At 46.4% G+C, this 26,260-nt stretch overlaps 1 protein-coding gene across 1 annotated transcript; it reads left to right on the top strand.

The window, feature by feature from the left end:
- Positions 1-4,073: 4,073 nt before the first annotated feature.
- Positions 4,074-25,319, top strand: grb2a (growth factor receptor-bound protein 2a). Its single transcript, XM_018761567.2, has 7 exons — positions 4,074-4,328; positions 5,566-5,657; positions 5,786-5,889; positions 20,913-21,010; positions 22,553-22,675; positions 22,915-23,083; positions 23,648-25,319. The coding sequence occupies exons 3-7, from the start codon at positions 5,812-5,814 to the stop codon at positions 23,831-23,833; spliced, it is 654 nt and encodes a 217-aa protein (XP_018617083.1). The 5' UTR covers positions 4,074-4,328; positions 5,566-5,657; positions 5,786-5,811; the 3' UTR covers positions 23,834-25,319.
- The last annotated feature ends 941 nt before the right edge of the window (positions 25,320-26,260 follow it).

The following is a 26,260-nucleotide window of genomic DNA, read 5'->3' as shown; positions in this document are numbered from 1 at the left end:
CTGAGCGTTCTTCCTTGAAGACCCCATCACCCTAAGGACATTTCACATGCTCATCACAAAGACCTTTTCTGACTATGACCCATTGCAGCCCTAGGCGGGGTAACGTAACACCTGTGAATTCGCATCCAGAAATATTTCCGGAACACTTTCCCAAAAGCTGCAATGCAACCCGTCGGCCTCAGTGAGTCGAATTTCCTGATCAGGCTCTAATGCATTTACAATCTTTAGTCTATGTCATTCATCTCCTCCTCAATCTGCCCAGAAAGAACAAGTCACAGTCCTCTCTGAGGGATCCGGCCTCAATGTGCTTCTCTATGGCAACGTAACCTCGAGGTGTCTTATTGGTCTGCTGGTGTCTTTCTGTGCAGGGCATTCTTATTCTTATAACAGCCTCTAAAACTGAGTCCTTACCCAATCAGTGAAATCCTTTCTTCTTAATCATCTAGAGTGAAAGCAAACGGGACACTGGTTAACTGGTTAAATACTTCGGCGACTTCCATTAAAAGCAACTTAGTGGTCATACCTTACTAAAGCTGGGTAAAACACTGTGAAACGGTGTGGGGGAGAGAGAGAACCGTGTAGCACTTCACCTTTTTGAAATTTACAGTAAAATAAAAGGATGAAGAACAAAGACATCTTTGGTAAGAGCAAACCCCCGTGGTCAATTACTGTGCTGTGGGTACAGAGGACTCGTGATGGTGGTAAGGGACACATTGCAGGCTTATATGAAGCAGATAACATTGCAGGCTTATATGAAGCAGATAATACTTCCAAAACATCAATGTTTGTTTTACTGGTTGGCTCAAGTCCCAAAGGCATTTTACTGTAGGTCCCAAAGTGAGGTATTTAACCATGTTCCTTTAGATGAAGATGTCTGCTAAGCAAAGTGACAGCAGAGCTGTAAAAAAAAAAAAAAAAAATACAATCAAGTGGACCGAAGTGATTTCTTAGCAGGTCTGACACTACCCCTTTCATCAGGAGTCCTGCTTTGTTGGTCACCCTGCAACTATGGCTCTTCCACTTCTATTAAAGTGCAGATCTGCTCGCTGCAGGGCATCACACACCAGATTACTTTTTTGGCTTTATGTTCGGCAGAGCAGAAAAACTGTGTGTGTGAGAGAGAGAGGAGAGACTGCTGTAGTGTCACTGGAAGATCATGAAAACATTTTATAACAGGCTACAAGAATTCAGCTGACTTTTTTCAGTTAAAAGTTTACAGTTGCGTTAAACTTCTGATTGTACATCTTAACTGTAGCAACAGTTCAACAAAATACTCAGAAAATACAGGATACTGAATCACTCTAGAAACAAAAGGTGATTTCTTGTCCACTTATCCAACTGAAAATAGGGTCACTCATCCATAAGCCAGTGGAACACACGCGCCCCTGGCACTCACACACAATGGATGAACATGAACAGCATGTTGTTGGACTGTGGGAGGAAACCAGAGTACCCAGAGAACACACAAACTCCACAGACTGAGCAGGGATCAAACCCACATCCTCTTGCACCACCAAGGTGCTGTAAGACAGCAGCGCTACTCGCTGTGCCACCGTGCCATATATAGAGCTTAAGTATATACTGTATACATATATATTTGTACACATAAGCATCTTCTCTTGTAGATGTTCACCATTTCAGTCCCCGTCTCCTCAAGTTTCTGTGTACGTGTTGTGCTATGAGGGCAACATTTAGCGTAGCGGTTAAGGACTCATACTGAAAAGCTCTCGGCTCATGGCCCTGCGGCGGAGCCCCTTCGCAACCTACCATACCTGAATTACTCCACTGAAATAACCACGTGAGCAAGTAGGCTGAAATCCTACGATACCTTGGGTGACAGTGTCACCGAAGCAATAACAGGCACGTGTTAAAATCGTCGTCCGGTTCAAGAGAACAAAAATACTGGCTGTAAATGTGTTTTCTAAATCTGATGCATATACAGATGAACCACATGTAAGTAACTTAAGGCATAAGGTGGGAAATGTGCTGCAGTGCGGTATTTTACTGCTGTAACCTGAGCCACTATTGACATCTAGTGACCAATAAGGGGAACACCCCAAAATGGGACGTTTCCTGTTCGAACCCGGTCCACTGACAGGGAGGGCCACCGAAGGAGCCCCGAACGTGATGTGACCCTGTGACCTGGGACCCCTGGGATGATGGGGTCCCATGGTCAGTCTGACCACTGACTGACAGCCAACCACTTGAGTCTTTAATAGTTGTGCTCTAACTGCTTGGGGTCTCTGGGGGTCTCCCTTGTGGGATTTGACATCCCTGCTCGTTACTTTACCTGAGTTTCTATACTGTTCATTTGCTTGATAAGTACTTTAAATCAAATAAAATCACATATCTAACAATTTCACACTATACTTATTTATATTAAGCAAATAAACATTCATCTGTGCTTCTTAAAGGTGCCAAAGTGGAGACCCCTTCTGCTGTTGAACCTGTGACCTCAGGTCAACTGCTCAGGTCATTACTGCTGTCTTGTCTCTGCACCTCTGAGTTTTTTCAAGAGTCCACACTTTACGGTCTGTGAGTGCAGGACACTGATTTACCAGATTTCATAACTGTATGTGAACATTTATTGGTTCAGGACTCGAGGAAGGAAAATATCATCACTGCCTGGATGTCTGATCATCACCTGCAGCTCAGCCTCTCTGAAACTGAGATCCTTCACCTCTCACCTAGTCCGAGGTGAAGGATCTCAGTTCTTCCTTCTTCCACTCCATCAACCATCAAAGTAATGATTGACTCAAGTCTGTCTTCCTCTCAGCACATCGAAGCCACAACCTGCAGGTCCTGCAGATACTTCCTGCATAACATCTGCAGGATCCGCCCTTATCTCACAGCCTCCCTGGACTCCCGATATCCTGCCTGATATGGATTACTGCCACGCTCTCCTGTCTGGTCTCCTGGCTTCTGCTATCAAACCTCTCGAGCTGATAGAGAAAACTGCTGCATGACTTGTGTGAGCTACCAAAGCGCTCTCATGCATCCATGCCCTCCTCGTTTCAGTCCGCTGGCTTCCTATAGCTGCCTGTACCAGGTTCAAAACTTTGGTTAAGCCCTACAAAACCGCCAAAGGATCTACTCCTCGATATTGACACCTGATCACTCGCTACACCCAAACAAGACCACTATGTTCCTCCACCTTTGCCGGCTTGGTGGTCCCATACAAGGGATCAAAAATCAAAAGCACAAAGGTTTTTGGTTCCGGTGCAGATGTGGTGGGATCACCTCCCCTTCTCGCTCAGAACTGCTGAATCCCTCTCAGTGTTTAAGAAGGGTCTCAGAACTTCACTTTCACTCCCACTTCTCTGCTGATCTCCTGACTGCTCTATAGCTGTGCATCACACAGGCTGCGAGAGCTGTGCAGGACCAGCAATGGGAGACACAGCGCTACGGCTCAAACTGACTGGCTTCCACAATCCCCAACACACATTAAGTGCAACTCACTCACATTACCATATGCAGCGCTCTCCTCCCACCCGACTGTATGGGCCCCTGTGTGTGCCTTCCCGAAAGATATGCATGTTGTTTACACACACACACACACACACACACACACACACACACACACACACACACACGACTCGGGAAACCGGAAGGCCAGCTGACCTGTAGCATCGCAGTTATTTCAAACCATAGGCGCATGTGGTACAGTAGCGCCACGTGGTGGCCAGTCTTACAACTTATTGACTGTACCATGCATGTGTCTTTCTACTAGAACACGCGACAAAATCAGTGGCAAATATGAACTGTGCAAGAAATGTCCATTTTACAATCAATGTGGCTCCTTTGAGTGTGGATACAATACTGAGTTTGGCTATGAGTGCAGATGTATTGGTACTTCTGCCATATAAAATGCAATCATTTTCAAAATCATTTTCCTGTAAAGAAAGAAATAAATAAATAAATGAAATAAAAAATACGAATCCCAGATTCTACACCCCAAAAAGCTGCAGAGGAAGCCGTAGAATGAGGAGCGGGGGAGGGGGCGATGGGCGGGGCGATGTGAGGGGGCGGGGCGATGTGAGGGGGCGGGGCGGAGCGGGGCGGGGCGATTATGTAATCCTTTGCGGGGAAAGGCCGTAGCTCCCGAGCCGCCGGATCCCATAGGCTTCGGGAAAGTGTCGCGAGACCTCGCACGAGTGCCGAAGGAGCTCGAGCCGAAAAGAGGCACCCGAAAGGAAGCGGAAATTTACAGTCGGAGGGGTAAAACAGGCTGTGAAAACACAGGGCTTTGGTGAGCGCGTCGAGTAAGGTGTTTCGCGACGCGGAGAAGGACGCGGAGTGTGCGTCGGCGAATCTGGCTGGGTGATCGGGTGAGTGTGTGTGTGTGTGTGTGTGTGCGCGCGCGCGCGCCGTGCTGTAATTTGTGTGTAAAACACATTCGGGAAGTGAGTGAGAGACGTTCTTTTAGTATTTTTGTTAACAGAGTTTGCCCTTATAATTATTAGGTAATTGGGCAGCGCGCCGTGGTGGTGTGCGCGAGCGGGTCGCCACGCCACGGGGGCGCGAGCTCCGGCTACCTGACGAGAACGACACACACAGCACAGGCGGAGAGTGAGTCAGAGTGTGAGACCCGCACGGTTAATACTCAAGTTTACGCTGTTTTACGCGCTGACAAGACAAGTCAAGAGTGGCGGCTCACGAACACAGTTATGAGTAGTAGTATATCATCATGCAGCGTTGTCGCGTGGGTGTTTGTGGGCGAAACTGTTCTGTTACTGTGTGTGTGTGTGTGTGGCTTCGACCGAGCGGGTGAGCTGCGTGAATACAGTAAACTCCCACTGTATTCCGCGTGGACGTACATGAATGAAAGGACAGAGAGAGATTTACACATTACAGTAGACACCTGTACTTCTTGCACCAGAATATGTTCCGAGCAACTCGGTTTGAGTCGGTTTTGCGCGACGCTTTATCATTGACTAAAACGAAAATAAACAGGGTTTTTATTCATTATTGTTGATCAGTGGATGGAACAAAATCTATCAGCAGAACTAGAGAAGCAGCGTGTTCTGCGTAACTAACTGTACATTGTGCTCTTAACCCTTTTATTTGCCCCACTTGGAAAACTACATTTCCCGAGGCGTCTCTCGGCTCTATGCGACGCATTCCCTCCGCTTTATTTTACCGTCACCGTGCTTGTACGACTGAATTGTTTAATTTCCCGTGTTCCAGCAACCCGTGCCGGTCCGTTATAATAGTGGCAGTCCTTAAATGACACCCTGAATGATGCATCTCTTCCAGAGGTAGCGCACAGCCGGGCTCGGTCCCTGGGGATAACGCTCCCGTTTTAGTGTTACTGGACAGCCCTCGTTTTCCTCGGTTCTGATTGGCTGTCTGCGGCTGTGCCGCTCTGTGATTGGTTGCAAGAGACGTCAATTACACCGCTTCCTTCCTCTTGGAAGTACTTTGCTCACAATGCTGTTGTGGGCGCAGGGCGCGGCTCCATCAAACGCTGCTGGAGCGCTGCCCTGTGTACGTGTGTCTTTAGTGCATCTCCCCCCCCTGCGAAGACAGCATCTCAAGCTGATTGATGTAACTTCCCCACTGCAGGTTGGTGACCAAAAGGGTTCAACTTTATGCCAAGAGTTGGATCTCAACAAGCTGGTTGTGGACCAGAGAGAGAACCATCCTAGGAGTCTACGGTTTGTTTTTTCTAATTTATTTTTTTATTACACTATTTCTCCCTGTTACGAAGGTGACCATTGCAACTGGATGCCTTCATAGTCTGCTCTCCACTACTAATTCCCATACTTTTATTTGTTCTCTACAGCACACAGGTGTGCATCGTCCTGTACCATGGAGGCCGTTGCCAAATACGACTTTAAAGCTACAGCTGACGATGAGCTCAGTTTCAAACGAGGGGAAATACTAAAGGTAAGCACTAGGAAGCTTATGATTCTTCCACTTAGGTGTATGCTGTAATGTGAGTGTTGGCTGCCCATTGCACACACGCTTTAAACTTTTTTTTATCTTAATGCTAGTTGGTTAACTGACTATTTGGTGAATTAGTTTGGTTAGTGTGGTAAACCAGGTATGATCTCTTTCACATTCATCAGTAGTAATATTTGTCTGATCTTTCCTTAGTTTTATCTCTACATTGTGTGAAGCAGAGTGATGGGGGTAAAGTGGCAGATTCGATCTAGAGCTGTTATCTTCTGCTTTTCGTCTCTCTATGCACATATGCCAGCACATTTACGTGAATGTCCACGTAACATGTATTTCTAGCCGAAATGAGGAGTACTGAGGTCTCAAGCCATACAGGTGGTCCTTCACTTATGATAGGGTTCCATTCCAATGACTTTGCTATAGGTCATTACTCCTCTTACGCTGTATTATTTGAACCGTAAAGATATATAAATGAACGACATCCCTGCATGCTACATTGTATGATAGGATTTTTCTCACAAATTTTCCATTCATGCTCAAATACTGTTGTAGAGTAATAGTGCAGAGAAATAATACGGTGAAGTACAGTACATGTAGTAATGTATACTGTAGTTAATACTGTTCAGTATGAATTAATTGTGCATTAACCATTTTGCTTGCTGACCATTTTAAGGGCATTTCTGTAAACAAATCGCAGTCACTGCTAGACACTCAAAAACTGACTGAGACGCCAAACAGATGGTTCAGTTGTCGTTAGACATGAAAAACAAATGGAAATAATACAATAAAGTTGATGGGACAGCCGTCTGTAAGTCTGGGTGGTCATAACTCACTGACCGCTTGTTTCATTTCAGAACTTGGTACACATATATTAGCTTTAATTGTAAAGAACTATTTTGTTTTTTTTGCTTCCAAACTTTGTAATTTGCTCTTTTTTCATATGTTATCATTTTAAGTCTGTGATTAGCTGCTGTGTAAATTCATTGGTTTTAATTGTCTTTCTGTGATTTCTGTGGAATTCCAGCATTTGTGTTTATATGCTGGACGGAAGGTAAAGAAATGGAAGGTGGTGAGCTGTATTGTATGGTCCAAGGCTCTCTAGTCACCTCCAGGGAAGTAGAGCAATTTCCTCTAATTCCGAGCACAGTGGACATCCTCAGCTTTCTTCCCGTATAGCAACTTGTGTATCTGTATTGTTGCCCGAAATCATCTTTTAGTCTTAATATATTTGTTGTTTCCATAGTATACTGCATGTACTTTTGTCATTTTATTTGCATTTTGTCATCTTTCTCATGGACCACAAAACATTATTATAGATGGAGGAGGTAGTCTATACGGACACATTGTGCAAGATTATGCCTTTCAGCATGTTTCTATATGCCCCTATATCAACTTTCTGTGGGGGAGGATGTTCATCATGTTTTCAAGGAAAAGTTAAAAGCTATTATTTGCCTCTTTCTGGGAAAAGACATCAAACATTTTTCTCAAAGCTCTCCCACGTTTTGATCTAGATTTTTATTATACAAAATTCAGTCTTGTTTTTAAAGGTCAGCATCATGGATATGTAACAGTTTGTGAAAACTACCTTCACTAGTGTGATAATTCTTGAGTCTTTCTGAATGTTGCCTCTGTTTTTATTCTTTTTTTTTTCTTTTTTGAGACAGAGCTGGTGCTTTTATCCAACGGCGTATAATTTTATCCACTTACATAGCTGGGTGCTTTACTGGTGTAGTTTGCGTCACTTGCTTTGCTCAAGGGTACAGAAGCGGGAGGGCCTTCTCAGAACTCATAAACATGGTACCACCTGCCTTTGCCTGTACTGTAAATCCCTAATTCTGGTCATTTTCTTCAAATGGTTTCCCAGTCATGCAGCAACAATGGCCTATAATCAAATATTCCAGATCAATTAATGAGTTTGAACCAGAGAAAAAACATAAAATAGTGCTTTTTCTGCATGACCCCTCTTTTTTTTTTTTTTTTTGACCTTTTCTTCTACCCCCCACCCCTTTCATTTTCATCTGACAGTACATTTGGCATTTAGTTTGTGGACTTAATCTGTGACTTTTAAATCTTAACTAAAGAGTTTAGAATCCCTGTCAAACCACAAAGTGGTTTGGACATGAAGATAAGAGTCAAGAGAATTCTTTGCATGTGGTTTAGGGATTGTAAATGTAATCATCAGTCTCATGTTGGATGTCGATTAGGGATGTTTAGCGGAAGAGTGCTCTCTTTTTATGGAACAAACTTGTTCTTATATGTTCAGCGCTGCAAATGTTCAATGGGGGTACAGTGGCTTTTCAGTGTGGGGGTGTGCCTGCACCAGTCAATCTGTGAGCAAGCATAAAAGCACTTTGACTTTTGAAGTGTTTTTGACATGCAGATGCAGTTTGTTTGCTTATTCGTGACATGCATGAGTGTTTCAGAGCAGTTTTCATGACTGAGATATTGATTGCAGTTGTAATACGAGAGGTCAGAGCTGGAGGCAGTGACCCTCCAGTGTCTGGGCCTTCGCTCGCTGAGAGCTCCACAGAGATTAACCAGTGGACGGAGCTCCCAACCTGCGACCCTCTTGATGAACCCTGCAGAGCTCCCCATTGGTCCCCCAAGTGAAGCTTCTGCCCCTGGTACCCACCATCCACAGTGTTTGTGCTCAGGTGGGAGACTCTAAGTGAACCTATGCCAAGTGTTGGTGCCTTGTGGCTGGTGATGATTCAAGCATACCGTATGATATAATGAAATTCAATCATGTGCCTTATGTTCAGTAACTTCAACGCTGGTGCATCCTGCCTATACTGGTAATCCACTGGTGGACTAGCAGCCATCGGACGAAGGCGGCTCTGGGATCTATGGGTTGCTGCTGAGAGACGTTAATTCTCAAGCTAGCGTGCCATGCATCCCTGCCCATGTATTTCTTCTCATCTCTTCCAGCTTTGACATTTATTAATAGCAGTGTTTGATTTTCACACTGCTGCAAAAAGTAGCTTTACAGTGGCACAGCAGCTTAGCATCTTATTTGCGTTTGTGGTTGAGGTGTGCCCCCAAAGATGTTTTTAATCAGCACCAGAAGAAATTGTGTGCTCTCTGTTTGCTTGTGGTTGATCACCACTACTCTACAGCAGAATGATTGTGCAAAACCTACTTTAAAAGCCAAGTCTAGAAGTGAGACTTTTTTTAATATTTCATAATCATTTTTCATTGTTTTGATTAATAAAGACCTTCGGTATCCCACTGACCTGTATTGCAGTGACATTCATGGCTCAGCAGTGAACTATTTGTGATCTTAGTAAATAAATGTTGCGGGGTAACTACAGAAATATCAGGTTAATCATGGCTTGTGTTGTATTTGTTATGTTATGGGTTTTATAAGTATCACAGGGTTACAGCAGCATACAGGTTGAGACAGTACACTGACAAATTGCAGATGTATCCACACACACAAAGCAAGGGTTTAAGGTAAAAAGATAACAATGCATCACAGGTATGATCACACAGCATTTTCTAATAACTTCCAGAAATTGGCACAACAGTTCTGGAATCAAATGTCAGCATTTGTCTTAAACCCCAGATACTGAAGGACTGAATAAACCTCGTGTGTCCCAGTAATGGTCTTTTTCATTACATATAAGTGGGCCAGAGTTTTTTCTTTTTCTTTTTTTTTTTTTTTTTTTTTTCCCCCCCCCCTCTTCTTCTTAGACTGCTAGATGAAAACTTTCTTTTGCCTGAACATTTTGGGTTGTTGATGTAATGCACTTATTGTATTTTCCTCTCAGATGTACGTCGCGTTGGAGAAAAGTGTCTGCTAAATGAATAGATGTAAGTGTAATGTCCCCCCCATCAATCGATCTTACGTTTTGTCTTATGTGCAAAGAAGAGCCTTTTAAACTGGAGAAAATAGGACTGAATAGGAGCTGTAATTGGATTAATTCAAAAGCTTAAGAGGCATTCCTGTATGGACAACTGTAAAAACTATCGAGTGCCATCCACAATCTTCTGCATCAGTGCTATACAACCTTCAGTTAATTTGTGGTTTTGAAATTTCAGATGCATAAATGGAGACACTTGAATTTTTATTCTGCTTTTGTTTGGTCCATAGTACCCCCCGCCCCCTTTACCCCTATTAACCGCTTCATTGTTCTTTGTCTTCATCGCTATTGTCACTCATGTCTTACTGTCTTACCCATTCTGTGGCAGAGCCAGTAGTGTGGTCTGATTATGTTAGGTGTAGACCTTAGTGGATGCAAGTTCATGAAGATGAAAGCTCTTCTGTCCCCCCCCATCTCTAAGTGAAGAAGGAGGAGGAGGAGGAGATGAGAAGCGAGGCGCATCCTCTGAAATGCTGTTCAAACATCCAAAAGCCCGCGGCCAAAATATTAGCTGCTGAAAAATGGCAGATTTACATGTAAGCGGAATTTACAAGATAGTTGGAGTGTAAACATGTGTAAGCAAGTGGAAAAAAGGATACAGTTCATGCAAATTATATTGAATAGGAAACTGGGTGTGTGTCAATGGACTTCTAACTTGTACACTCTATTATGAACACTGTTTCAGCTCATGGAAAGTAGTGTTTCCCATGGTGTTTGGTGTAAGGACTTCCTTTTAAATGTTTCCTAAACCAAACTGCATGCCTTTTGCTCTGCTACAGCAATTCCGTGTCCTGCTAGCATCAGCTCTTGGCATTTACCACGAAGGACAAGCTCCTCGCTGGGAGGGGTAAAGGGTCTGGCAGGGGTTCCGAGGAACACTTTACCTCACTTGCACATCCACAGAAATACTCTATAAAACCTAAGTGCTGTTTTGTTGAAAGCCTGGGCCTGTTTTCTGACAGGTCCTGTGAAAATGCATCATGACTGAACCATGATGATGCTGTCACTCATGGAGACACTAGACTCTTCTGGGTAGGAGCATATGAATATTAGTCCTTTCTGCCTATAAGCCTGAGTCATGTAGGGTTTTTGACTTTTCCGTGGGCCAGCAGTATAGCAGTCCTAGCCTGCATGTAGCTGAGACTCCTGATGCCCTTGGAAGTCCTCTCCTCAACAGGCTAAGACCACAGAACCTTGGCTCAGGTCCTGACATGGGATCATGACCTCAAAGCCTTTTGCTTTTGGCCACAGTGCACAGTCGGGACTAACAAACGGTGAATAGTTTGGGCTATACATTCTCATTCGCACCCACCCCTGGTCCTGTCACTAAGAAAACAGCTGCAGGGTACAGGTGGATCTGCTTTCTCAACAGTGAGAAGGAGGAGACCTGTTTTGAACCCTCCCCCGTCACCCACAACCCCTGAAGCAGATAAGCATTGACATTTCTCAATTGATCCATCACCCGTGAATAAAAGCCCTGAAGCTGTCAAGGGAGGGTTGCTTAGCCTTGGACAGCTGCTACAGACTTCTAGCCCCCCTTGTTTTATTGCGACGCAGGCACAAGTAGCACTTATCTACGCTGAAAGGACTATTAATGAACGCATCGGGCCTTGAGGGATGGAGGCCTGTGTCTCTTCTGCTAGAGTGCTTCAGCGGCAGCTCTCCAGGAAGAGTAACAAAAACAGTCCCTTCATAGTGTTGCATCCCTGTCTGTCTGACACCAGTTCCTGGTAGTGGTTTGGTCATCCTCTTATTCTGCTGAGACAAAGAGTCTGAAGTGATAACATCAGGGTGATGCACTCAACACAATGGAAATAGTAACAATGGTAGAAAAACAGTTGAGGTTTTCATTACAACATCTAAAAAAAACCTAATTGCAGCATTCAAAAAAGCTTTAAAATATCTTCTCATTTGGACAATTAGTTGATATGGTATTTAACACCATACTGTACCTTATGTGGTGTCCTTGTTTTCTGGAATTCTTTCTGCCATGTAAATATCGGGTTGTTTTAATTTCGCCATTTGTCAAGTCATTTATACTAACCTATCACACATCCTGTACTTCGTAACAGTGTGAGGGTGCTGCTCTGTTTTTTGCTTGGGAAGCAGTCAGCACACTGGAGTCCCATTTGAGGCTCTGGCCCTTAGAGGGAATGAGGAAGAGCGCCAGGTAGCAGTTCAGCGGTTCGAGCAGTTTCCTTGTGATCTGAATGTTTCCAGTTGTAATCCCACTGCTGCTGTAGTACACTGGTTAAGGCACTGCCCAATGCTGAGTGCTATTACTCCACTGAGAATGCCCTCCTTCATAAGCGTGTATTTGTAATTGAATTAATTGTTTGCACGTGGCTATTGGCTAAATGGTATCGGTCATAGTGATGCTGGTGTTCTACTCCACGTAGCTCTGGCAAAAGGGGTACCCGTGAAATCCCCTGGCTTCCATCTCTGGGATGCTGGCCTTTGCTCTGTGGCCTGATAGGGCTTTGCATGCATCACACTGGCTGCATTGAGCAGTCCTCTCTAGTGCCACTGTTTTTATTGTAGCTGCTGAGGGTGGAGGTGGGGGCTCTCAGTGTTTATAATCCCCTGCTGGGCCTAAAAATTGGGGGGGGGGGGCCTCGTCACCAATATATTTTTAGTTCCTCTGAATCCATTTGTGTACTGACATAAGGCATAGAGGTTCCTGTGCATGCTTTTTCGCTACTTTTATGGCCTGTTTCACCGGCTGTTGAGCTGTTCAAGAAACGTCTCCGCTTTATTCGTCACACACTGGAGTTTTTGAGATGAATAAAAAAAGAGCCGGAGGAGTCAGCCATCCTTTGCGGTGGTGTTACGTGATGTCATCTGATTTTCGTGTGTGTGTGCGCGCGCGCCTTGCGTTTGTCCCAACGAGAGAACCTCGTAAAGAATGAACCCAGTTGCTGGTCAAGGCCCAAGCTCAGTCAGGTATGGATGGAAATTGTTTTGTTTCAGCTGTAGCTGTAGATGATGCTCACATGTTACCACTTATACTTTTGTATTGCGTTCAGATTTTTCCCAGTCTCATGACTTTAAAATATTTATTTAAAAAAAAAAAAAAAAGCTTTGCTTACTTTTCAGCTTCCTGGACAGAGTGAATAGCACTCATCTGAGGGAGAGCAAGCTTAAGGCGTAAACGTCTCTTATCATACTGAAAGAAACTACAAAGCGCAGTTTTATTCTCTTCCTGTAAGGTGAGAACAGAGACTATGGGCTGTCGAGCATCACGCAGGAAAGTTAGGATCGAGTTTTCTCAGTCACCGAACTGCTAGGCTTCCGATACAGCGGGAGACTTTATGGGGACTTTGCTTCTTTCTGATATTCTCTCCTGCTCTGTGGCGGGGATGTTGTGCTTTTTTTCCCTCTCCCTTCCCAAAAAGAAATGCTGCTTCAGTGTCCTCTCATCCCTTTTACAGTGTCTACAGGCAGCAGGGCTCTTCAGTTCCCCAGGCTCCTTGCCTTCAGTTGTGTGGTCACATCTTGCATAGCTCTGCGTTTGCCCTGGCCCTGCTCATATTGCTGGATTTTACCAGGCACAGCATGAGGGCTGTAACAGAATGGTTTGTATGGCCTGTGCCGTTCTCTCTCTCCTACTTGGGCTCTGCGATTCGACAAGCGTCTCAGGTAAAGCCTGTTCCTTGAAAATATTAGCAGGCTCTTCCAGTGTTCAGGCAGACCCTTTTCTGTGTGCATACAAGGCCATGTTGTTCACTGAAGTTGTTTCATTGTTGTTAGGGGATTATATTTGTGCTGTACTGTCAGCCCTGAGTGCATTGGCATGAACAAGCATCGTTTAGTCTCGTCTCAAACCCAGAGGCCTGCGTGAAGACAGCAGGAAGCTGGCAAAGTTTTAGATGAACCCCTCTGACGGACCAGTTGGTGTAGCTGAGAAGACGCAGCACTTTTGTGTGAAACGGTGACTGCAAGGTGTGGTGTGAGCTGGTGTCTCGGGACTCGAGTGAATCAATGAGCGGCTGTGAGACGCGACCCTGCGCTACTCATTGCAGCCCTTCAGAGGTCTTGTCAGCAAACGCTTGATTGCTATGGACAGTAATGGAAGGCTTGAGCTGTGCCTCCGATGGGACAGGAACGACCATCATCCTGTGTCTTTCTCCAGAGTAACCAAATGAACACTGTAGTGTTACCATCAGCTCACACCTTATTCACCCAAGGTAACTTACACTGCTATATACACTACTTAGAATGAATTACTCATCCACACATCAGTGAAACACGCTGTCCATGTCACTCGCACACTGTGATTTTTGGAGTCACCAGTCTATCTGAACAGCATGTCTTTGGACTGTGGGAGGAAACCAGAGCACCCTATTTTATAATGTTACTAAATTAAAGTAAATCACGACTAAATATGCTTCTATTACTGTCTTATTTTTGCAAGCTCAAGTTTTAGTCTTGGTCTATGCTATGATGTCATGGTGGAGGGACCTTTCAGCTTCACAGGTGTAGACGATGAATGTACATCTTACTATGCCGCACCTGTGGTGGCTGTGTGGGGACATAGCAGTGTAACGCAGCGAGATAACACGGGGGGTGTGTAAGCATGACATGCATTCGCCAGCCACTGACAGGATATGGTGCAGGTCAGTTGATAAGCGCAGCTCCATGGTCGAACCCGTTAGTCCGTCACTGCTCACATTTGCTCTTCGTTTCAGCTTGGGTAAACAACGTGGGGCCTCTTGACATGTCTGGAAAGGCAAGGCTGCTCTGTGAGCCCCCTTGCTGAATGTGAATAAAAACGCCACACTCCATCTGCGCAGCCATGGACCCCACGTGGCAGTGGATGCATTCTCATGGCTCAAAGTCCTAATGCCCTGTCCTCGTTGTGAAACGCTTCCCAGAGTGCATTGTGCAGGGCCTCATGCTGGGAGCACAGCGGTTTGATCTGATAAGGCCCACGCCTCCTGTCAGATCGCAGAGGCTCGTCATACAGAAAGTGAGTTCAGACAAGGTGGCGGCTGCCAAGTCACAAAATATTTGCGTAAAAAGCTTGTTTTGGAACACATTAACTTTAGTTTCACCAGGACATGAAACCCAGGGATTTGTGAAGATCTGCCTGACAGGACGACTATTGAATAATATATAGATTTTGGTTGTTTTTAAATGGCTTTCTTATGTTTGCTGTTTCACTTTGGTTGTCGTGTGTCAGCCGCCGGTGGAGCTCTCTGCTGTGAATGCCAGGAGGCGGGACCCGTGCGGCAGTGCCATCCCTCTGTGCCGCCGCCGTTGTACTCTCTGGCACTTCAAGGCCTCTGGACACTTGCCTGTGTTCTGGAGCTCCCTGTTCACACACACACACACACACACACCCCCCCCCGCGGTATAGCTTCCTGTGGTTGGGGAAGCGCCAGCGTGACAGTAACAGGCCACCACAGGGCCTTCCGTGCAGACGCTGCAGTTATTCCTTTTCTGGTGCGTGTGTGGTACTGCCAAAGCTCGACAACCACGTGGTATCCATTACGTGTGAGAGCAGCCCTTCCCCTTGTGAGCTGCACTCCTACACATGTGGAGCAGCTGGAACTCCTTGGGTATTGAAGGGTTGTAATGTTGTCCTTTCCCACCAGAACTGTCTTTGCCTCACCCTTGCACACTTCATCCAGGAAGAAAAAAGGACCAGGGTTCAACATGGGAGGCTGCTAGCTTCCCTCCCCCACCCTCCTCACTGCTCCCACGCCGGTCGTTGTTACCACTCATTTACATTCCCCCAGTGCTTCTCTTCCACTTCCCTCTGTGGAGATATTGATCGCATTTCTCTGCCCAATTATCGCCGTGCGGCCAGGGGGAAGCACCCAGCACGAGCGCCGCTTCTGTCTCCATCGCCGTCTCTGTTGCAGGCTCAACAGAAAGAGAACTGAATTACCCAGGAATGTCTGCAGTGGGAAGTGGAAAGGGGAACGTCTAAACCAAAGCTCAGTTCGATATCGGGCCCCCGCCCTCCCCACAGTACCCTATACTTTATTCATCGGCTACAGCAATTAGTTGTAAATTCTCTGTCCCTGAAAGGCAACATTAATGAAAGCTACGGTTAAAATAGTTATTAAGTTTCCAGTGCAGCACTCGCCATGTAATTTGGACAGTACAGAATGTGAGAGGGAGAGCGCTTCCCATTTGGCCGTGCCAGAGAGGAGGACTTGTGGGAGAGCCAGAGGAAGCTCTCAGCAGCTGACCGTGGGGGAAGGGGGGTTGTGATGGGAGGGACCTGCGCTTGTTTATGAAATATACTTACATTTCTTTGGCGACAGGCAGCGAGGGCAAATCGCAGCCGAGTCCACCGGGCTGTGAACGGCCTGGGAAATCCGGTCGGGCCCCAGGAACGGTGAAATCCGCTCTCAGGGCCACTGGTAGCGAAGCGGTTAGAGCGGCCGCTTTTGGACCCAGAGGTTGCAGGTCCCAGTCCCACTTCCAGCTGTAGTACCCTTGAGCAAGGTACTTACCCTAAATTGCTCCTGTAAAATTACCCACCTGTATAAATGGGTGAATTAATAGCTTAACACTTTAAGTAGCTTTGGTGAAAAGTGTCAGCTAAATGATTAAATGTAAATATATAAATCCACATTGTGCGTCTGCGTTTATTTTTTTTTCATTTCTGTTTCAAAGCAGCTTACATCACAGGGTGAAATGCATTTCATGACACTTTTTGGTTTGACGGAACTCATTCCGTCACATCGGAGCCAAAACCATGCTGTCATACATGCGTGTGGGGAGAAAACAAGAACCGCTGCTTTTGCCACATGTGGTGATATTTAGTGGGATGCAGTGGTGGTCTGTGTGCAAAATTCATGGTTAAAGTTGCTGGATAAGCTGAAGAAAGGGGTCTAGGGAAGAACAGGAAATGGCCTCTCTCCTCTGGGCTCCACGGACTTCCTGTGACCCCCATTTTCAGTCTTTAGCCTGACAGCTGGGTGCATGACGGTTATTCCCGTTTAGCTGCCCTTCAGAGTGCAGCTCACTGGGTCTTCCTCTGGAGTCTCGTCGCAACCCCCCCCCCATCGGCTGTAAATGTTCAGTCCGGCACTGCCGTTACAAGCGACCACAAGTTTGTTGTTTCAAAAGGGTCTTCAGAGCCGCAGCCTCCGCATTGCCGTCCTCTTGCCTTAAAGCTGTCAGCGGTGACTGGACCTTTTGCCCCTGACATGTAGTAGATGCCTCTTGCATGCGGATCGCCTTAACTATGATTGAGTATGCAGACATTGGCTAAGCGCTGCTGCCTTGCATGATTTTGGTTTGAAATTTTGAAGATCTCCTGACCTGTTTGTAGTGGGAGTTGGGAGTACATGCTGGAGCTCATGTTGCTATAAAAAGGCAACCATCTGGCTCTATTGCCATGTGGGAGCCCAAGGGGGGAAGGAAAGCTAGTGTCACGAGGTTGGAGCTCTCATGTGGATCTTTCAGGCCAGAAGTGAAGATGCTAGAGGTTCTCCCTCATCCTACTCTTCCTCTTGTGCTGTCCTAGGGAGCAGGCAACATGTTGGCACAGTGACAGTGTGGCTGTCCAGTGTTGGGCCCCACCCCTTCCCATCCTACGCCATCTCCTGTGGCACCCCAGTTTAAACAGAAGTGTAAATCCAGGTGGTGGCGGTAGCTCCTAAACTCACTAAGTTGCCTCCCTAGATCAGGAAGTTTACATCTCTCAGTGACAGGAACTGGACCAGTAGCTCTGGGCCCTAACCCCAGCACATCCCCCCCCCCCCCCAGCCCAGTGTCTCCAGCAAAGCCCAGATTCCCCATCTCCGTGGGACATGGGCTGATTCTGTATAGCTGCTGTTTGTGCAGGGTTCAGACTGAAATCATCGGGAAGCGTGTTGAAATAAATGGCCTCTAACACTCGTGGCAGACAAGCAATTTATTTATTTGTCCCTCCATGGAGCCAAAGGGTGCTAGAGGAGTGCAGCCGCAGGCTGACTTGTGAATCAATTTGCAGAAATCATACGCTTGACATGCCATCGGGTCCCACTTTATCCCCAACTGTGTCTTTACACTCCTTTGCATGCTTGAGTGTCTCTCTCTTATTTGGGACTTTTAGTAATGAGGTGCGTGTGTGTGTGAGTACGTGTGCGTGCGTGGGAAGATGACATTGGTATTGGTACAGGTGCTTGACATGTAAATGGAGTTGTCTGGCATATGAGGTTGCAATGTATGGCGATTTGTCTACTCTTTGTGTGAAAACGCCAGCCAATCAAATGTTTTGCTTTTCTGCCGGGCTGTGTTTTTCTTTCTCTTCCCATTTTTCCTCCACTTGTCGCCTCCCCCCCCCCCCCCCCCCCCCAGGGAAATGTGAATGGCTTTAAGAATGAAACATATAACTCGGAGCCCAAAAATATAGGTAAAATAAACAGCAGCAGCACATATCCTTAACAGTATGGGTTGTTGGTGAAAGGAATTTGTAACTATGCTTTCTTTCTTTGTCTCATACCTGGGCTTAGCGCTTGTTCGCATCATCTGCGTGAAGTCCTGCATTTGTTATTTGGAATGCTGTGAGCACTTTTTGTGTGAATCTGTCCCAATAAGATGCCTTGGACAACTGTGTGAGCTAAATGCAGAATAGCAGAGCTTTGATGAGAACATAGTCTTATCCATAGTCTAACCCTGCCTCTCGCTTTGAGTCGTGTTCACATGGAGATTATCAAAGTGCTGCTCAGGGATAATGTCTTGTTCTGTTTTGATTAAACAAATTTTTCCCTTTAGTTTACCGTGTTGCGTGTCGACTGCACGCCTGAGGTGCAGCGGATGCTTTCGGTCGACTCGTCAGTTCTGCACGATACGGGTTCCACTATGACTTGGATGGGCATCTCTGCATGCGGCCTTTTGCCTTCCAGGAAAGCTAGCGGTGACTGCTGCTCTGCTTGGAAGAGAGCCCATCTCCAAGAAGTGGCTGGAATGCAGGGGTTCTGCTTGAGCAACCATTGACCTGAGGTGCTCTGCGGGATCTCAGCGCTGCTGCCAGGGGTGCTGCCTGGTCTCCTGTTGCACTTGGGGTGTGCCAAGCTTGCCCATGGGGTTTGGAGCAGGGGGGCAGGGACAAGACAATACCCCTTGTGACTCCCTAGCCATTTGTCCCAGAGAAGAGACCCACATTTCCTGAAGTCATCGTAATGAGCTTATCCTCCCAGAGATGTTGCTCTGAAGGGTTTGTCTCGAATCGCAGGGAGTGGGAGTCACGTATTCCTTTCTGCAGATGTGTGCGCACAAACACGCAGCAAATTTTAGTCTCATTCCAGAGTCACGCTTCCCTGACTAGGTTTTTCTTCTGCTGTTTCTCTTCCCCCCGAGTCCCGACACAAGCATTAGTCAATTGGGGGCTGCTGATCTCGGAGCAACCCACGCTAATCTCCCGGGGTCGCGCTGGAGCGGGGGCGTTCACACCAAAAACCTGAGATGCACAACTAGTCCCTCCTGCTGCAATCGGAGCTTGCATTCCTACCGTGTTCTAAATGTATTTGGTCCCGTGTGAGGTCCTCTGCTCCTCCTCCTCCTGCCTGAGTGGCCGTGGGTGGAGTGTGAGCGACAGGTAGACTCCTGCACACTCGACAGAGCTGTAATCGGATGGTGTCCAACAGGGAGAGGAGGCAACGAGGTTGGGGGTTCACGGTCCTTCTTTGTTACCCGAAGTGCCTGCGGTGCTACGAGGGGCAGGGGAGGTGAGCGTGGCTAATTGCACAGCCCTGCTCAGCCTCCCGAGGGAAAGAGGCGCGTGGCCTCCTTTTCCTCACTCTTATGTCCCACTTTGCTTTTTGTTTGTTTGTTTTCCAGTTATAGCTTTTGACTTTGCCAAAGGGTGTGATTTTTAATGAAAACAGTGCAAAATGGGGCAAGTTTTGCATATGTATGTTGACAATTTTTTTTAAAAAAATTAATAAATACAGTGGAAAATTTGAGTAAGCTTGACAAAAGACCGCCTCGCAGGTGGTTATTTCTGCCGTTGCCTTCGAAGGGGAAATAACCATCTTGCCAGAGAGATAAGAATAAAGAGAGCGGAGGCAGGGCGGCGCGGGGGAGAACACGTGAGCAGTCGGGCGGTAATTGCTACTCGTGCGTCACGCAGGCGCCTCGACTGCTCGTGGAGGAGGGGAGGCCAGTGGGCAGCCGCTTCACTTGGGAGGTCATCCGCACTGCTCGTCCCACAGTTCAAAGGGCAGGCTTTCTAATCGATGCTTTGTGTACGTGTCCGCTTCTCCCGCTTCATCCCTTCCTGGCTCGTACCTGGCATACCACAAGTGTAATCCGTCTTGGAAGAGGTGGCGAAAGGCTCCTGATCTGTGCTCTGCAGTTCTCATCTGCTGAACTTGTAACCTGAAGCTTAGCTTCTTAAGGTGACTTGTTGCTGTAATTGCTTCAGTCAAATATTTGCTGCTCGAATTACTGAAATTGATTTATAATTATTAATGTTTTTTCTTTCTGCTTTTAGCGGACACTTTGATCCCTAGAATCTTAGTGTTTGCCCCATTTATACGACTGTGTAGTTTTTATTTGAACAACTGGAAGTAGCTCGAACAGGGATACTGCAGCAGTAACTGGGCAGAGGAGCTTTAAGCAGAAAACTTCAGGTTTATGTCCTTAACTGCTGCACTACCCCTGTTATAATATAGGTACAAATGGTAGTGCCAGGCACCATGGTGGTAATGGAACCAAATGGACCATTTGCGCTGCAGTATCTGGCAGGTGCTACACTATTGTATTATTCCCTGAGCCGCCATAGCGAGGGCAGGTTGTTACCCAGCACATTCCACTATAACAGGAGCAGTCTGGTAGACCTTGACGTTGCGATTTCACTCCCTGGTTTGCTGCCTTACTAGACTGACCTTGGCAGAATGGAGTCCAATGGTGGGCAAACACACAGTCCACATTCTTTGGGTTGGAGAACAGGAGAGGGTGAAGTAGAATTGCGCTGCTTCAGTTTGACCTGTTCTGTTTGTGTGTGTGTGTCAGGGGTGTACCTTAAAGGGCACTTCCCTCAGATAGGCCGTGGAAGGTAAAAATCTTGTGCACTCAGTTCACTTGCCCCCCAATGGAGCAGTGACACTTGGTGTCAGAAGTGTGTATGTATAAAGGAAACATGGGAACCTTGATACCTTCTTACTCATGGCCACTCTTGTTTTTCTGCTTCTTTGTTTGCAGGTTTTAAATGAAGAATGTGACCAGAACTGGTATAAGGCGGAGCTTAATGGAAAAGATGGCTTCATTCCCAAGAACTACATCGAAATGAAGGCACATCCGTAAGCGTGAGCCCGACTCCTTCCACGTCCATGTAGCCTGCAGTTGGTCATTAAGCACCGAACATCTTTTGTGTTTAACGTCAATAGCCGTGGTCCGCCTACCTATTTGGTCCTTCTTGCCACCATTGCTTGTCGTGTATGACCAGTGCAAGGTTTTGTGTAATGTTTTGTAGTAAATTCACAAGGGTTTCCCTATGCTTCTAAGCAACTGGATGGCCCCAGCTTGATCTTGGTCCTTGGGAAGTTGACATGTTGTCTCCAGTGACTGACTCCCCCCCCCCCCCCCCCCCACATTTGTTTTGGTTGATGGCAAATTAAAATTTTATTTTACAATTAAAATTTTTAGTTATATATATTCGTTTTTATTGATAAACATCTTAAAGTTCCACAGTGTTCAGTGCTTCTTTTCTTCTTTAGGAGTTCATTGTTTATTAACGGATCTTTGTAATGATTGTACAGGTAATTGTTTTTTCCGTGCAATTTGTCATATTCTTCCAGTACGGTGCCTTGTACTCCACTGTGCATGTGGACAACTGCAGTTATTCTTATTGTTTGTTGATTCAAATGATTATCCTACTGAAATGGTCAAACTCATTTAAATGGGGCTCTTTGTAAAACCTTGCTTTCCCCAGCCAGAGATAGATGTTGCTCAGGGGGATGAGAGATGCAGTGGGAAACACTTAATCTTTTAAGGCAAATAGAGTTGGGCTTTACTGGTGGTGCCCTAGTTACAGGGATCTACAGAGCAAGATGGTGCTGCACCAGGGGTGACGTTTGCCCTTCATTCATCACTTCCTTATGGGATTTCCTGGTCCACCTCTTCCAGTAATACCTGTGCTGAAGTTGACTCTCCTGGCCACTTAAGCAGGAAGAGTTATATTTTACGGGTACGATGCTTCCTGTTGTTTGGTGTGTCCTTGGCCCCAGAATTTATTACCACCGTGCAAGTGGAACAGCACAGGTGTGCCTGTCAGCTTGTCCCAGGCCACTGGTGTAAACTGCCTCAAAGCAGGCTAAACCAGGCTGGTTTCGGGCCGTCCGGACAGGGCTGTCTCTCTCGTCCCTGTGGAGCAGACCTCCCGCACTCGTGCACCCGCTGTTTGTGTCAGAAGGTCTGCAGGCACAGAGCTGTGGGAAGCAGATGCTGCAGTAGGACTTTTCTGCATGATACTGCTGCTTTTCTGCATCTTACAGCTGGTAGAAAAAACACCTGCTTATCAAAACTAGAAAGAGTACAACTGCAGAGGTGTCTACTTTGAGGACTCTTCTCCCCCCCCCCTTCATTATTCATGTAAAATCCCATTTTTCCAGTCTGTCATTTCAGGGTTAACCTCTCTGACTTCACGAGCATCTACAGGACAAATATTTGTAGATGTACGGCTTTTTTCTTTTTTCTTAATCTTAGGAGCTACAGCTGTACTAATTCATGTTATCTGTGTTTACATAGGTACTATACATAAATGGATGAGTTACAGCTGATCCTTCCAAAATAACCTCTCAGGTGTTTCCTAATCCTTTTTGGATGAACACTCTTGGCCACAGGTGGTTCTTTGGAAAGATCCCCCGGGCAAAGGCGGAGGAGATACTGAACAAACAGCGGCACGACGGGGCCTTTCTCATCCGTGAGAGTGAGAGTGCGCCGGGAGACTTCTCTCTCTCCGTCAAGTAGGTGGCCAGCTCACCGTGCATGGGTTTTACATGGAACGCTTGGCAGATTCTGTTCAGTGCAAAACTTGGGTTGTTTGCTCCACCGCTATGCTATGTTGTGGTTCAAATTGTTTTTTGTTTGTTTGTTCTGCCACAACACTCACCTAGTACTGCCACCCGGTGGCCGCTGGTGGATGCACACAGGTCTACCTCACTGACAGTCGGGATGTTCACTGACGTGGTTCCCTGCTCTCCAGGTTTGGGAACGATGTCCAGCACTTCAAAGTGTTGCGTGACGGAGCAGGAAAGTACTTCCTCTGGGTGGTCAAGTTCAATTCACTAAATCAGCTCGTGGACTATCACCGGACCACTTCGGTGTCACGGAACCAGCAGATCTTCCTGAGGGACATAGAGCAGGTTCCTCAGGTGAGTGTAGACATACTTTTACACACACACTTGGACCAAAAACAGGATGTTTGCACCACATTCAGTGAGTGCCCTGTGGATTGAAGATTGCTGTCCTTTGCATCGTGCCTCTGCTAGACTCTGTTGTAAATAAATTTTTAAGCAGTATGAAATGTTTTGTTCTTAAACTCAGGCCATGAGCTGTGTTTGTTTCAGAAATGGTTTTCACTAGGTCAGCAAACCCCCCCTTCGCTTCTACAGTTCCACTGTACACGCCTCTACATGAGCACATTGGTAAATATAGCAGTTACAGCTGCCTGAGTTCTGTTGATGACGTGGTTATGGACATGAGTCAACACCAGACATCCTATGTCCTGCTCTTGTGAGAATCCTGTTCTTGCTGGTTAGGATCAGCACTGGTAAGGGCAGTAGCAAGCATTATGGATAAGGGCAGAGCTAAAGTGCTGGCAGGGTGCCCTCCTGTTGTACCTCTGAATAAATCATAGTAAGGAACCCTGTCGCAGGGTTTCTGTGATGAATGTCCCACAGTTAACCAAGTTCGCTGCCTTCTGCATTCCCCTGCAGCACTCCACATATGTGCAGGCGCTGTTTGACTTCGACCCCCAGGAGGAGGGTGAGCTCGGCTTCCGGCGCGGAGACTTCATCCAGGTGCTCGACAACTCTGACCCCAACTGGTGGAAGGGGGCGTGCCACGGGCTGACGGGCATGTTTCCCCGCAACTACGTCACACCGGTCAACCAGAACATGTGATTGCAACAACCCACCCCGCACCCCCCCCACAGCCCATCTCCCCCCCCCACCCCACTCCCTCCAGAACGACATCCAGAGTGCTATGGAATAAGGCAAAGCTTGCCGTAGAAAGAGGAGTTGTGGCGTGGCCGTGTCCTTCTGGCGCCACAGGCAGACCGGCCGCCTCACTGAGAACGGTGGATATCAGTGAGTGCAGGCAGTCCGGTCGGGCCTGGAGAAACACTATTGAGACTAACATGCCAGAGAGAGTGCATGAGAGAAAGGACTGGTTTTATCTAGACGCCAAACACTTTTTCCATGTGGTTTTTTTTTTTTTTTTTCCCTCCCCCCCCCCCCCAACTCCTTGCCTTCAGTTGTCTGTTTCCACATGTCGATCAGCTAAAATTCAAATAATAATGTTCATACAAATACAGTAAAAAAGGCAAATATTTAAGAATACAAAGGGTAAGGAAGGCTTGATGCCCGGGACTCACCTGGGCATTGATAAATCAGCTTTCAGCTTTGTCAGTGAATACCATTCAACATGTATGTATTGGTTTCTCCGAAGTGTGTGCGTGTGTGCATGCACCTTTTTCTCTTCACCTGGCTTGACTGTATTTTCCCCCCTGTTTCTTTGTCTGACGTGTATGACAACCCTTGTGGTGTTGGTCTGGATGAAATCCAGCAGCTCTAGGTCTGAGTGAAAGGCACGGAGTTGAAACTGCTCTGGATTCTCCAAGTGCTCGTTTTTATGAAAGGTGTGTAGATCTGACTCTTGTTAAGGAGGCACTGTGGTGGTGGTGTTCTTTTTGACGAGCAAAGTGCCCGTTTCATGGTTTTGGAGGTTCTCTATGGAGACACTGACAGAACCAGTTGTGTTTCAGCCAGCGTACTGGATTTACCGTGCTGGATTTGCTGCACGGATATGAATGTAACTGTATTACTTCTTGCATGATGAAACAGAGGGTCAGTTCACACAACTGCAGAAAAGTTCAGACAAATTGATATTGTAATGTTCCCTGGCATCCCATATTCACTTCCTATATATACATACATACACACACACACACACACACATTTATACATCTGCATTTTCAATCTGATGTCCTGTTTTAACTACACACATTTAACACAACTGCTCTTTCAATAGCCATTGATTGGCTGGCTGGGATCCTGACACCTGCCATGATGTTAACAGAAGATCAGCTTCATCGAGCATGTGGTCGAGTGCATTTCCTCTGTCATGTCAGCACTGACATGTATCTGCTCTCCCTGGAATAGTGCCTTTTCCATTTCCTGGTGCTTCAGCGTGCGTCCCCAGCTACACAGTGGAAAAACCCTGTAAATATCCCTCCTTTTTATTCTCCAGCCACTGTTTTCCCTAGCTGTCAACCACGTTCTTTTAATTTATGTGTTCTGCATCATCTCCTGATTATACTTAATGACTTTGCAGTGTCTTTTTTGTTTTTGTTCCTATAATAAAGACTCTGATACACAAGCGCTTCAGTGTTTCATTGCAATGAGATGCAGTGTTGCTTTTTCTTCTTCTTCTTCAAACTCTTGTTTCGGTGGTTGTTCGTAGCCTTTCTTTCCGCCTCGACCCCAAAGTGTAGCCAGAGAGAATGTGTTTGTCGTCTTTGTATGTGAACGTATCCAGAGGGTCAATTTCGACAAGCTGAGCGAATCTGATTTCGCCGCAACTATGCCTTCTGACGTCAGCCTTCTGATAGTCACTAATTGAAATTGCGGCTGTTGCGTCACTTTGGTACTGTCTGGTCACGTTATCGCTGTGCTCAGCCTCACTGCTGTCTGTAAGTTCAATTTCCAGCTGTGTCTCATCCAAGTGTTTGTGCTTACCAGTGTTGCACAATAGGCTCCCCATCCCACCCCAGACAGAAAGCTAGCATTGTGGCCGTTCTGTGACCGTGATGGCTTGAATAAACACAAGATGCAGCTCTGTGTGTGCGTGTCCAGAAGTAGAATGTGCTGTCGAGATTGAACTGAATAAAAAGGGGTAGATGGTGTATCCTCCAGTCATCATCTGGATGGCTTACATTTACCCCATATTCAGCCAATAGATTGGAACAATTCTCCCCCCCCCCCGATACTTTAAGATTAGAGTATAGGTATCAAAACAGTCTTAGGAACCAACTTTCCAACTCATTACCGAGTTATATGCATGGTCTTCATTATAACCCAACTCTCTAGTAGAATGGTGGCCCATCAGATTGTGCTGATCCATCACAACTCCAGGGGGTCTGGACTGGACTAGGCTGCAGGTTCTAAAGTGGGTTTGAATCCAGCTCAGTTTGTATGGAGTTAAAAAGTTCTCTCCATGTTTGCAAGTGTCCCTCAACCATTCAAAGCTCTGTGTGTGTGTGTGTGTGTGTGTGTGTGTGTGTGTGTGTCAGGGCAATTGGTGACTCCAGTAGCAGAGGGAGAGAGAAA

Source organism: Scleropages formosus, chromosome 20 (genome assembly GCF_900964775.1).
Source record: "Scleropages formosus chromosome 20, fSclFor1.1, whole genome shotgun sequence".
Classification (NCBI taxonomy): Eukaryota; Metazoa; Chordata; class Actinopteri; order Osteoglossiformes; family Osteoglossidae; genus Scleropages; species Scleropages formosus.
This window is presented reverse-complemented; position numbering and strand designations above follow the sequence as displayed.

What these genes read in the sequence shown, in the direction of transcription:
- grb2a (XM_018761567.2), top strand. Translation starts at nt 5,812, where the DNA reads ATGGAGGCCGTTGCCAAATACGACTTTAAAGCTACAGCTGACGATGAG. An exon ending in AACGAGGGGAAATACTAAAG is followed by an intron (nt 5,890 to 20,912) that starts GTAAGCACTAGG and finishes CTTTGTTTGCAG; the next exon opens with GTTTTAAATGAAGAATGTGA. An exon ending in ATCGAAATGAAGGCACATCC is followed by an intron (nt 21,011 to 22,552) that starts GTAAGCGTGAGC and finishes TCTTGGCCACAG; the next exon opens with GTGGTTCTTTGGAAAGATCC.